The sequence below is a fragment of the Suricata suricatta genome, chromosome 13 (assembly GCF_006229205.1).
Source record: "Suricata suricatta isolate VVHF042 chromosome 13, meerkat_22Aug2017_6uvM2_HiC, whole genome shotgun sequence".
Classification (NCBI taxonomy): domain Eukaryota; kingdom Metazoa; phylum Chordata; class Mammalia; order Carnivora; family Herpestidae; genus Suricata; species Suricata suricatta.
In genome coordinates, this window is record NC_043712.1 from 33212861 (window position 1) to 33226075 (window position 13215).

General features: G+C 47.9%; 1 protein-coding gene across 1 annotated transcript in view; it reads right to left on the reverse strand.

The window, feature by feature from the left end:
- The window catches only part of CCDC180 (coiled-coil domain containing 180), a 70636-nt gene extending 57851 nt beyond the window's left edge, over positions 1–12785 (reverse strand). Inside the window, exons 1-8 of the mRNA XM_029919652.1 lie at positions 12649–12785; positions 9091–9116; positions 7179–7243; positions 6860–6955; positions 5445–5635; positions 2387–2475; positions 1258–1364; positions 52–180 (exon numbers count right to left, since the gene is read on the reverse strand). Of these exons, the coding sequence (XP_029775512.1) occupies positions 52–180; positions 1258–1364; positions 2387–2475; positions 5445–5635; positions 6860–6955; positions 7179–7243; positions 9091–9116; positions 12649–12785 (840 nt within the window). The remainder of the gene's footprint in view (positions 1–51; positions 181–1257; positions 1365–2386; positions 2476–5444; positions 5636–6859; positions 6956–7178; positions 7244–9090; positions 9117–12648) is intronic.
- Positions 12786–13215: the final 430 nt, after the last annotated feature.

A 13215-nucleotide genomic window follows, 5' to 3' on the forward strand; every position in this document is an offset into this window, starting at 1 on the left:
GGGAAGGAGCGGGACCCGGTGGGGCAGGCCGGGCCACAAGGGACGCCGTACTTGGATGGGATAGTCTTTGAGGTTGATGTCGCTTTCCACCTTTTTGAAGAGTTGGTCAATGTCCATATCAGACTCAGCCAGCTTTTTTAAAAGAAGTGCTCCTGCCTCTAAGATGAGAGGTTCCATTTCCTACAACAGACCAGTCGGGCAATGGCTGTGGTCTCGACACCTCCGGGGCAGGGGGAGCCCCTCCCCCCATTCCCTACCCTGTGGTGGCAAAGTGCTAGCTGTGGTCCTCCCTCAAAACTAATAGTCATTACCTAGACCTAAGGAGCTAGGATTTACTATTGTTCACAGCCAGAGCACGAGGACAGGCACCATTTATCTGGGGCACAGGCGGTGTGCCAGGCGCTCCGCTCTAGGCTAAGCCCCTGTCCTCACTTGGTCTCCACCACAGTCTGTGAAGTAGGTACTGACATCAGGCATGGCCCATGATTGCGGCTCAACAAACATTCATTAAAGAAGTGGCCAGTGAAAGGATTCCAAGTTTACTTCAGATGAGGAAACTGAGGCTCAGTTATGTTGTATGACCAAAGCCACAGAGTCATGGACAAAAGTAGGGCTCATGTACAGCTGGGACAGATGAGTAAAGTGACGACTGGCTGGGGGAGCTTCTTGGTGCTTTCAGTACAGAGCCAGCTGCATGAATCCAGGGGAATGACAGAAGTCAGAGAAGATTCGAGGAGAGAGTAGTGAGTGCAGTCCAGGGCTCAGAGGGCAAAGAAGGGCCCCATTTAGGGAGTAGTCTGGGGACCAGTGTGGTTAAAGATGGAATGTCTCTGGAGAGGAACAGAGAGCCAAGTGCGGGTGGTACCAAAGGGCCAGATAGCAGGAGGGGTGGGAAGCCAGAGAGAGGGCCAGGCCCTTTGGCCCCTCATTAGTAGGACTGAGCAGGGAGATCACAGGCTGGGCTTTGGCGTCAGCCCTGGAGTCGTTCCCACCTGGCCTCTTAGGTGCCAAATCAGGCACGACTTTGTGAGCCTCACCTGTAGTGTGGGAGTAACAATGGTACCCAACTTAGAGAGCTGTGCGCATAACGAGCACTCACAATGAGCCACTCAAATGCAGCTGGCTCTCTGATGTCCTCTGCACCCCTAGTGAGCCACTCGGGACCTCTGAGCTGGGCGGGAAGGGAGGGTGGTGCAGTGACAAGCTTGCCCTGCGAATGGCCCAGGAACAGAAGTGAGAGAGAGGGAGGACTCTTACCATCCCAATCTGAGCAATCTCCCCCTTAAAACTCCCCAGAGCATTCTCGTAGCCCTGCCTCTTGGAGTCTCTTCCACCCAGGGCGGTCATGCAGATCCTCTCAGGAACTGGGGGAGAACAACACAGGTAATGAGGCTGCCCTCAGAGCTCCAAAGCAAGGGAAGGGCACCTGGGGAAAGGCAGCAAGGCAGAAAGTGCCTTAGTTCAGGAGATGGACCCCAAAACCAGGACACAGTGTCAGCGGCTTAAGGAAAAAGAAAAAAGACAAAGCTGATCTGTAAGTGCTATAAGGAATGAAGTGTCGTATACACAGTTAAATGCCAGAAAAAGTTTCCAAATGGTAGGTACAGAACGGCACCATTTACATTTTTTTAAAAAGTTAGTAGAAGCAAATATATATACAAACAAGAACAACCAATGCTTCTATAGCACTTACCACGCACCGGGCACCATTCTAAATTGATTACCACTCCCGAAGAGGCCAAGAAGCAGGCTCTATTCTATCAGCCCCATTTTACAAGTGAGGACATTCAGGCAGGGGGTTACAGAACAAACAGTCAGTGGCTGAGCAGGAGTCTGGACATGAGCCATCTGCTCCAGAGTCTGCATTCCCATCCTGTGCCCTGCTGTCCCCTGAATCTGTGTGGGGACCGGGACACCATGTGATTTCACGGTGGGGAACATTCTCAGGAGAAGAAGAGGTGCTGTTGTGAGGAGAGAGTTTTTACTTTCTGCTTATCTCCTTCCTTTGTTTTTCCACAGTGAGCCTGGCTGGCTCAGTGGTAGGTAGCACATGTGACTCCCAATCTCAGGGTTAGAAGTTCGAAACCCATGTTGGGTGCAGAGATTACTTACAGTGAGCGTGTATTATTTTTTTTAATCATAAAGGAAAAGAACCTTCCTCCATAGTATGAAGGAAGACAGTGCAGACCAAAATCCTCTTGTGAATTTGCAATAAAGCAAGCAATATCCTTTACCTACGGACTTTTATCAGTAAATGCTGACTGCCCAGAGACCCCTGCTCCCTCCCCAGCTCCCTGCACTGAGGAGAAGACCCAAGGGAGCAGGCTCAAGGGAGGAGCCAAGGAGAGAAAGCCAGGCCTTCCCTCATAGCTGAACAGAGACTCACCAATGGTGTCCATGAGGCCCCGGACCTCTCTGGCTGCGATGATGCTCTCGCTTTCTTCAGCTTTTTTCTTCTTGATTATAGCCTTTTCCCTGGGTGCAAGCAGAAGAAACAATAACCCCTCAGCCCCCTCTCCTACCCCAGAGCAGCTCTGGCACAGAAGGGAGTCTTCAGAGAGACCTCGGATATTGGCGAGAACCCAGGCCCACCCCATTCCAGACAGCCGGAGGCTGTGCCAGACTCCCCACAGACACTGCCTGGGCATCTGCTGCCAGGCACCATGGTCCCTAGACAAGAAATCAGGGTCTACTTCTGCTCTGGCTGCAAACCAAGTGTGGGTAGTAGGCAAGAGCCATTTCCACATGGGGAAACTGAGGACTAGAAGGGGCATGATCAGCTGGGAAAGCCAGGCCAGTACTGAGCATTCAGGGTTTGCTCCTTCGGCAACCCATCATCCTGTGAGGCAGTTACAATACCCCCGTGTCAGGGATGGGGGAAGGGTGCTTAGAGAAGGCACTATACAAAGCAGAGCTGAGACTCCCCAGCCCACATGTATCATGCCAAGGTCCATGGACCTTGGGGTTTAGGTGTGAGAAGAGAAAGCTGAGACCCCAGAACAAGCTATATCAGCAGGGAGGACCAGGGTGGGTGAGCACTGACCTTAGCTTTAGAATAAAAATCCCTGAATGCACTGTCCGTAGGACAAGTACCACAGAAACGGAACAGGTCTCAATGACACCTACCATTCCTCAGGGCCTCCACATGTGCAGCGCTTTCTAGTCATTTCTCATCCAATCCTCACTGCAGACCTACCAGCAAGGATTGCAGGGCCTAGACTGCCCCTCCAGAGGTGGGTCTTTCAATCTTGTCAATCAAGTGCCTGTGGACTACGGTGGCCCCTTGGGAACCCGCATCCCCTGACTACAGGAAATGCTAATAATGGCTCTAGTTTCTTGGCCACTTGACACAAGGACTGGGTTTACACTGGTGCTGATCTATTCCTACCTTGGGGCTCTCCACTCACCCAGAGGCCCTGCCCTGGGTGAATGGACACACAGGTTCACTGGCTTTGTCTGGCTGAATTCTCAAGAAGGGGACAAGGGACTTCAGAAAGATGCCAATGCTGAGTTAGTGACCCCAGTCATTTTGAGGGTGGCAGAGCCTGGCAAGTTACAAACACATCTTTCTTCCTGCCACAGGCCACAGGGAGTTGTCCTCTGGATCTATGTCCAGGACAGAGCTGGCTTTGTCCGTCTGTCTCAGGAAGCTAGCACAGCACAATGCCAGCACCCTGTATGGAAAGTGCCTTTCCTAAAACACTCAGGTGCTCAGAGCTCCTGACTGATGTGCTATCTGGTTATGGGGATAACAGGTGACCTTAGGCTAAACCCTGGAAAAGAAAGGACCCTTAGGAGGGATAGATAACTCGTAAATCAGCCAAGAGGGGGCTTAGACCTTTGTAGGAGCCAAAGTCACAGCTAGGGGCAGCATCAACAGGCCCCAGACGTCTGTGCCTCTCAATCCCTGCACTGGGCATCAAGCACATGGGCTAGAGAACAATGACCTCCAGACTGGGGTTGGGGGGCCAGTGGCTTGCCCATCTGTAGGTAGTTATGGGTGTTGAGGGTCAGAAGCCTCAGGGGAGATTTCCCTGGAAAGAGTCAAAAGTCAGGTCAGGGCACAGAGCTTTGCCCAGCATTGGGTCATCTCTGTCCCCAAAGCAGGTGAAAGAGAAAACAAAGGCAGGTAGAGAAAGACTGACTTCCCCTTCAGAGTCTCAGAGGGGGCTGCAGCTTGTGCAGAGCTTAAAGAGCAAAGGGAAGATCAGCTCAGGTGCCCCAAATGCCCTGGTGGGGAAGATACAGCCCCTCCTTTCTCCTTTTCTTTCCTTTTCCCCTGCTCGAGGAGTCTGAGCTCAGGGAGTTGAAATGACGTATTCAGGAATCTCAAATTCAACTTCTTATTTTTTTTTAAACTTTTTAACATTTATTCATTTTTGAGAGAGATAGAGGGTGAGTGGGGGAGGGGCAGAGAGAGAGGGAGACACAGAATCTGAAGCAGGCTCCAGACTCTGAGCTGTCAGCACAGAGCCCAACGCGGGGCTCAAACCACGAGTGGTGAGATCATGACCTGAGCCAAAGTCTGACACTTAACCGACTGAGCCACCCAGGCGCCCCTTTCAAATTCAACTTCTAAATGTAGAAGTTCAGAAGGAACTTCTGACCCCCCTGCCCCTATTCCATATGTGCCCATCTTGGGGAATGGCACCTCCACTGTCCACCCAAGTGCTCACGCCACAGACCTAGGACTCCTGAAAGCCCTCACCTCCCATCTAGTCTACCACCTAGTCCGATGGGTTCTGCCTCTAAAATACACATGAAATACCCTACTCTCCCTCTTGTAGCCACACCAGGCTTACAGGGACAGCAGCAGCCTCCTCCCTGGCCTTCCTGCCTCTTCCTGCCACTCCCTACATTCTGCACACACAGCCAAAAGGCCTTAAAAAGGCAAATCAGTTGCTCACTTCAGTAGTTCAAAATCCTGACTGGTCTGCAAGCCTCTCCTAGCCTCATCTGCCACCTCCCACCCGCCCCCTACCAGGCCCACTAACTTCTTCAGCCTTCCAGAGTGGACCAAACCCTTCCTGCCTTAGAGCCTTGCCCCATGCCTCTTTCCCCTCCTCCTCAGGTTCAGCTGAGGCCCCTCCTCAGGGGCTTTCCTGACTCCTGTGCTACCACTCGTCCTCTGGGTCAGAGCCTTCCCACCTTTTGGGGGACTTGCTTATTTATTTACTATCAAGTCCTCAAGTTCCAGGAAAGTAGGATCCCCATACCCAGTACCTGGTCCTAGGCACTCAATCAATAATTACTGAGAGGGGAGAAAGAGGAAGGGAGGGAGAAGCAAAAGTCGGCAAAGTACATGCTATTACTCCTCTCTTTCAGAGGAGATACCTGGGACTTCATTCCTAATTGCACTCATCTTGTGTGAGGGCTTTCTGAGTTTCTGAAGACTCTGACACACCCCCAGGATGTGGAGCTGCCGCGCGGACCGCAGGACCCACCTGTAGAGAACAGGATTTTCTGTGACCCAGTCATTGGGTAGGCTGTGCGCCCACTTCCGCTGCCGAGAAGACATCATCTCCCCCTCAGGAATATCCACCTTCTTCATCAAGGGCTTGCTGCCATTCTTTGGGGTCACAGAACGCTCCACAGCGCGCTTCCTGGCGGCCGCCAGAGAGCGGGCCAGCTGCACCTGAAAGCACAAAAGGTCCGGGTGGGGGATCTGAGCTGCAGATTCCGGACTACCCGGGGCTGACTGCGCAGTCTTAGAAGGTCACGTGAGACTCTGCCAGCAGGAAGGCACTTTGCAGGGAGGCCTTCAACCCTAAGGTACATCCCAGGCAGGTACTCCCCAGAAGACATCCAGCCATCGAGAAGGGTATCTCTTAAGAAATTTAGTGAGGGCCAAGATGCTTGTCCCAGCATTGTTTATAATCACAAGGAATTAGAAAATGGGGCTGTCCAATAGCAAGGGACTGGTCGAACACACTTCTAATGTCCCTTCAGCAGAATGGTAGGCAGTTATGAAGAATGAGACTTCCAAGGGACTAGTTATGACACAGGGAAATGCTTATGATAGGATATACCATAAAACATGTTAATTAAAAGCACAAATTAAAAATTATAACCCAAACTATACAGTATGATCTCAAAATTTTAAACTCATGGAAACATGACCAGGAGAATGTGTGCCAGATGTTAAGAAAGGTGTGTTGCCTCCAGGCCGCAGGATCATGTGAGTAATTTGTTTCTTTGGCCTCCTACATAGAGCATTATTTAGGGCTCAAAGTAGGAATGAAAATGCCTTTTAAATAAGTGGTTCATAATTTCAAAGGAAGGGTTTGAGTTTGTGTGTTTCTTTTAAGATACTGTTCTTCTTTGTGCATTTTTTTATAGACAAGTTTTTTACAGACTAGGCAATTCCGGCAACCTATATGGTTGTTGAGAGAGTGTTACTTTAATACATTATGAGAAGTCCTGGATAAACCACTGGGCAGCCTCAAAACATCTTGCGGTTCCATTAATGCTCCTTGACATGGAAAAGGTCTGTGTAATACTGTTAACAGGGAAGAAGCAAGTTTCAAAACACTGGTATAGAATCAAACCCAGGTTTTAACTAGAAACATTAGAAATGCTTTTTTGCATAGGAAAAGGTCCCAAGACACCTACTGGTTAATTTTGGCTATTTCTGAATTATTTAACTTTTAATTTAACTAAAATTTTAAGGTAATTTTTTTAATTTTCAAGAACAGACATTCTAATTTTGTATTCCTACATTTTAAGAACCAATAAGAACTATTTTTAAAATCAAGACAATTTCAAAGCCCTTATTTCATTGGGTTCCCAGGCAAAGAAACTTTCAGAAGGAGGGAAGGTTGGGGAGCACAGGGAAGGGGGCACAGAGGGACACACCTACCTCAGCCTCGAAGATCTGCTGGTAGACTTTTCCGCTGGGAACCTGAGTCACCTTCCCCACTGAGGGCATCTTGGCGGCTGGCTGAACGGGATGCCCCTGTTGGAAATTCATTGTCAGGGAATCACGACCGGGGTTTGGAAACAAATCCTCAGCCTAGGAGATTGCCGCCCCGCCCCGCCCCCCACCGCCCCGGCAACCAGGCCAGGGGGAGGACCCACCCCACTGCTCCTAGGGACAGCCGGGGCCCCTTTCAGGCCTTAGGGTTTTCATTTTAAGCAAAAAAAGAAGGGCGTGGCAAAGAAGCAAAAAGGAAGCAAACCTCAGGCAGGAACCGAACCGGAGAAGGCTGGCTCTTCCAGCCACACAGTGTGCAAATGGAGAGGCCTTTGGTGGGGAAGAATAATAAATCGTTATTGTTTCGTGCTTCACTCTCCCAAGCTCTCCTGGGGAAAGTGCTCAAGGTGTCATCTTGGGTTTCAACCTGGCCTTGACCCTCTAAACTGGAACTGAACAAGGTTGAAGGATCCCTGACTCGCTCCTTCCCCCACTCCCCGCCAAGTGGGGACAAAGAGAGGTGGAAGTGGAGGGAAGGAACAGCCTGACTTTGGCCATGCTAATTAGGCACCTACTGTATGCTGAGAAGACCCAGCAGGCTCCTCTCACGCCACCAAACCGCCAGCCTACCGAGAAGCGTGGTGCAGTCCCCGGCTATCCCCTCTAAACCCGGCCAATGGAGGGAGGCCCTGCGCCCCGGCCTGCCGCCCCACCTGCAGAAGGCACCACTCGCCAGGGCGGTCAACCTCAACTGCCCGGGGACGCACTCGGTCTCCAAGGCAACGCAGAGGCCCGCCCCCCGCTGGCTCCGCCCTGACTTCCTTTCCGAGGAGGGAGTGGATTGCCCGTGGCCACGGGAGTGGCCCGCTGGGAGTGGTGAAACTGTTAGGAACTATTCCCTCCAAGCCCGTTTCTCCTCACAGCAAGAGGGCGCCCCGGGGCTGTCAGGAGCGTCCAGAGCAGCACACTGAGTGTTTTGTAAACTGTAGGAGACAGGAGATGTAACTCCAAGCCCTGGTAGTCAAGAAAATGCACCCTATTGTCTTTACTTGATTAAAACTAACCTCTGCTGGCACGTATCAGCACAGGGCTTGGCTGTAGGATGCAGAAAGCATCTCTAAAAAAGGCCATCTTTCTCAGATTACGAGATTGAAGGGCTCAGAATTCAGGCGTCAGGCTTGTATGGAATTACAATGAAAAGACTAATTTCTAGGACTCTTGAGTTCCATTCATCCTCCCACCACTGCCACAAAACCCTCCTAAAATAAGGCTCTAACCTACCCTCTCCCCTGCTCACAAGTCCCTCATCAACTCTGGAGCCCTTGCCAAATCCAACTCAGTCTTAGATGACCACAGAGGCCCCCCCACATCTGGTTCCCACCTTGACTCTCCCTGCTTCAGCAAACTCTCCACTCTTCTTGCATATGCCCCCTCCTCCCTGCCCTTCCTCATCCAGCTCCTCTTCTGGGATCCATCTCTCTCCACAATCCAGACCCAGCCAGCCTTCCACAGTCAGTGACAGTTATCACATCCACTCACTTTCCTTACCCTCTATAACCTCTCCTCTCTCTGGATGTTGACTGCAGTCAAATACAGGAGTTCAGAACATCCAGAGTAGGTGTTCCCTGAAGGATAGGTACACCTTAATTTTGATTTAGCCACAGTCGTCCTTAGCACGGTGTCTTGCACATAATTCAGATACAACAAATGCTCCCTGGGTAAATGCATGGATGCCTGGAATGTCCTGGTCTGACACTCCTAGTGTTTGTCTCTTTCCCACAGGCCCAGCCAGCATCCTGCGTGGCCAGACCTGAAAATGCTTGCGGTTGACAATGAACCTGGCTTGAGGTTTCCTATGCTTTGTGAGGTACTCAACTCCCCCCCAGAAAAGTCCTTCTCCTAGGCAGGGATCTCTGTTGCAATTGCTAGTAAACGCTCCCTATGACAACTTCCTAGAACAAGTGGTCATTCCATCCAGACTAGCTTCAGAAATTAATTAACAGTGAGTAGAAAACACTTTTATTCGCCTTCTTTGGTCTTGAGTTTTATTACCAAAGTGAAATACTGTAAAAAAAAAATTGAACTAATTTTAACTGGAAAAAGAGAAAGTGTAGGTTACCAAGTGAGGGGGTAAAAAACATGAGAAACATGCAGGAATTATTTGTATTCATGTGTACCTCTGTCCGTGCCATGCTGGCTTGGCCTTATACATCAGAAACAGTGTCTTCCCTTTCCAGGTGTTTTCTGGATTCCAGTTTCTGGCACATCTGTAATCTAGGAGTTTTAATATATATACATATATACGTATATATTTGAATATAAATATGTGGGCATGGATATATCACATATAGTGTTTTATTCTGAGTAAGCAACACACTTATTGTATAAAATAGAAAAACATTCCCTGGAGAACATAAAAATAAGCCATGATCTCACCACTGAGAATTTGCCTCAACTCTGGGCCTTTATGTTTGAGTTTGGGTCAAACATGGGAATTTATGTTTGACTTCTGGATGGCATTTGCATTGCCCTCCCAACCAGCAATGTGATAGCTGGAAGACTAACCAGCTAGAGATCATCTGGTTAGTCCCTCTCTCTTGTTAGAGGTGGGCAGGAGGTGAGAGACAGGGAATGGTCCTCAGTGGAGTCCTTAGTGGAGCCAAACCTTTAGACTCTTTTTCTGCACCTCACTATCATGTCTTCTCCCTCAGTCTTCATCTTGAAAATGTCTCTTGACTAGAGCCTCATCCTTTTTCCTTCGTCATCCACAAGCCATCATCCATCTTCTCCACAGTCCATAGAACGAAGACCAATAAGGACCAACAAGAGCTTATATTTATTGAGAGGACTTAATCCCCTCAATAACTATGCTCAGGGTAACATAATAAGCCTATTTTGCACATGAAGGAACTGAAGCTCAGAGTTAGTAACTTGGCCAAGATCGCCAAGATAGGAAGGGGTTAGATCCAGGATATGAATTGAGATCATGTAATTCCAAAATCTTGAATCAAATGCTATGCCATCTGGCCTTGAGACTAAACAGAAATAAAATTCTAGATCAAACTGATTGGATTTGCATGTCGAAGCATGACGTACACACTGAAAAGTATGGAAATACTAAGTGTACACAGCTGGCGTACCTGGTAACCAGTACCCCCAAGAAACAGACCATTACCACCTCTCCAGGAGCCTCCCTCATGTCCTCATCCCAAGTCCCTGCCCTCTCTATCCCAAGGACAACAAATTGTCTAACTTCTGAATTAGTTTTGTTCATTTTTGAACTTTATCTAAATGGAATCATACAGAATGTACTCCTTGATGTCAGACTTTTTTCATCTGTTTGTAAAGTTCCAAACATTTTTTAATGTGGCTGTGAGTTCGTTTTTATTTCTGTATAGCACCCCAATATTTTTAAATATCCCATTTTTTTTATCCTTTCTATTATTGATGCATGTTTGGGTTGTTTCCGGTTTAAAAAATTACCAAATAATGCTGCTCTGACCATTTTTTTGCATGGTGAACATACGTAGGCATTTCTACTGGGTATTTACCTAAGAGTGGAATTTGGGGTCATATAGAGTATGTGTAAGTCCATCTTTTTTTTTTTTAAGTTTAATTATTTTGAAAGAGAGAGAAGGCACCAGTGGGGGAGAGGCAGAGAGAGAGGAGAGAGTGAGAATCCCAAGCAGGTTCTACACCAGCAGCGCAAAGCCCAATGCAGGGCTTGAAACCATGAACTATGAGATCATGACCTGAGCCGAAGGCAGAGACTTAACCAACTGAGTCACCCAGGTACCCGTGTGTAAGTCCCTCTTTAGCAGATACTATAAAAGAAAGTAGTTGTATGCATTTACACCATGGCAATGCATGCGAGTTCCAGTGGTTCACATCCTCATCAACATTTGGCATTGTTAGGGGCACCTAGGTGGCTCAGTCAGTTAAGCATCCAACTTCAGCTCAGGTCATGATCTCATGGTTTGTGGGTTCGAGCCCTGCATTGAGCTCTGTGCTGACAACTTAGATCCTGGAGCCTACTTCAGATTGTGTGTCTCCCTCTCTTTCTCCCCTCCCCCCACCCCCAAAATAAATAAGCATTAAAAAATTTGGCATTGTTAGCATTTTTTATTTTAGTCATTCTGGTGTATGTGTAGTGGTGTTTCATGTGATTTTAATTTGCATTTTCCTGATGAGTACTGAGGTTGTGTAACCTTTTATATACTTTTTGGCCATTTGGCTCTTTCTGTGAAATATCTGGTCAAATCTTTTCCCATTTTTTTCTGTGGCTTGTCTCTTTCTCTTATTAATTGATGTGAGTTAGTTACATATCCTATCTCATGCTTTTTCCCAGATAATTATATGACAAGTGTATTTTTATCCTGTTCTTGCCTTCTTACTCTCTGGAAGGTGTCTTTTGACAAAGAGAAGTTCTTAATATTAATAAGGTCCAATTTATTAATTTTTGCCTTTATACTTAGTAATTATATCCTAAGAAACCTGTGCCTACCCCGAGGTCATGAAAATATTCCCCTATATTATCTACTACAAATGTTATTGTTTTAAATTTACACATTTAGGGGCACCTGGGTGGCTCAGTCTAGTTAAGCATCTGATTTTGGCTCAGGTCATGATCTCATGGTTCACGAATTCGGGCCCCACATCTGGCTCTCTGCTGTCAGATAGGAACCCGAAGCCTGCTTCAGACTGTGTCTCCCTCTCTCTTTGCCCCTTCCCTGCTCACGCTCCATCTCTCTCTCTCTCTCTCACTCTCTCTCTCTCAAAAATAAATAAAAATATTTAAAAAATTAAAAATAAATAAACATACACATTTAGATTTAAAACCCACCTGGAATTGATTTTGTTTATGACAGAGGGTAGGAATCAGGATTAATTTGGTTCCCATATGGATAACCAGTGACCCCGGGGCTTTACTGAGAAGACTATCTTCCATCCGTTGTTCTGTGCGCTGCTTTTGTCACATACAGAATGTTCATATGTCTGGGTCTCAGTTGGACTCTGTCTGTCCTTGCACTATTATAGTGCACTGCCCTGATTGCTGTTGCTTTATATTAAGGCTTACCATCTGGTAGTGCAAGCCCTCCAAGTTTGTTCTTCTTTAAGATTGCCTTGACTATTTTTGGCCACTTTTATTTCTATGGAAATTTTGAAATCATAGTTAATGTCCACCAGATATCTGCTGACATACTTGATTGTGATTGTATGGATCTACAGGTCAGTTTGGAGAGAATATCTTGACAATACACAGAAAAACAAGCAAACACACCAAAAACAAAAACACCACCAAACCAACCAAAATAATCCTAACAAAAAAGAAAGAAAGGATAAACTGGGAATAACTGTCTGCAATTCATATTACCAAGGCACTCACCTCCCTAATACATAAAGAGTCCCTAGAAATTGATAAGAACAAGAACAGACACACTGTGGAAAATTTGGCAAAAGACATGAAGCCACAGTTTATAGAAAAAGAGACATAAATAGCCTTCAGTATATGAAAATGTGCCCAGACTCAGTCATACTGTGACAAAATTGTGAAAAGTTTGACAATACATTCTAAAGCCAAAAGGGGAAAAATATAAAAGGAATTCTTTCCTCTCCAGGCTCTTCACGCCCAACAGGTCCAACACCCTGTGGACCAACCTGATTGCACTGGGAGCACCCACGGGGCCCCAGAGGACTTGGGGTGCTCAGAGGTGGCAGGTGTACAAAGGACTCACCTGAGTGGAGCCCTGGGTCCAGTGAGCTTGGTGTGCGGGGAGGCGGGGCTAAGGAAGGCGGAGCTTCCCACCTCTGAGCTCATTCCGTTCCCCTCCTGGGAATGCCAGATCCTCAGGAACTTCTCACTGCATGCCATTTGCGGTCTGAAGAAGACGGAAGTGGGGAGAAGTTTGCAGGTGGGTAGCCCTCTCTCCATAGGAACAGGGAGGGTGAGGGATCTCCCAGGGGGCTGGCATTGCCCCCTCTTTCAGCTGGGACCTTTTGGGAGGCAGCTAATCTTAGGGACAGGGATTGAGCTGGGGGTGGGGCCTCTAAGCCTCCCTAGAACCTTAGGTCACCAGTTCTGCTTCAGGTCCCTTCAATGTCAGAGAGATTGCAGTGAGCCAAATTGGAGATTTTTGAGGGTTTACTTTATAGCAACAAATTCTATGTCCAATTGGAACCCAAACTGGTTGAAATAATGCTGTTTGGAAGAAGTGAGAATGGAGACCCCAGGTGACCAACCTGAAGGCTCCCCCGCCAGGGCCCCTCCCTGAGCCCATGGAGCCCTTGGAGCTCAGAGGAAC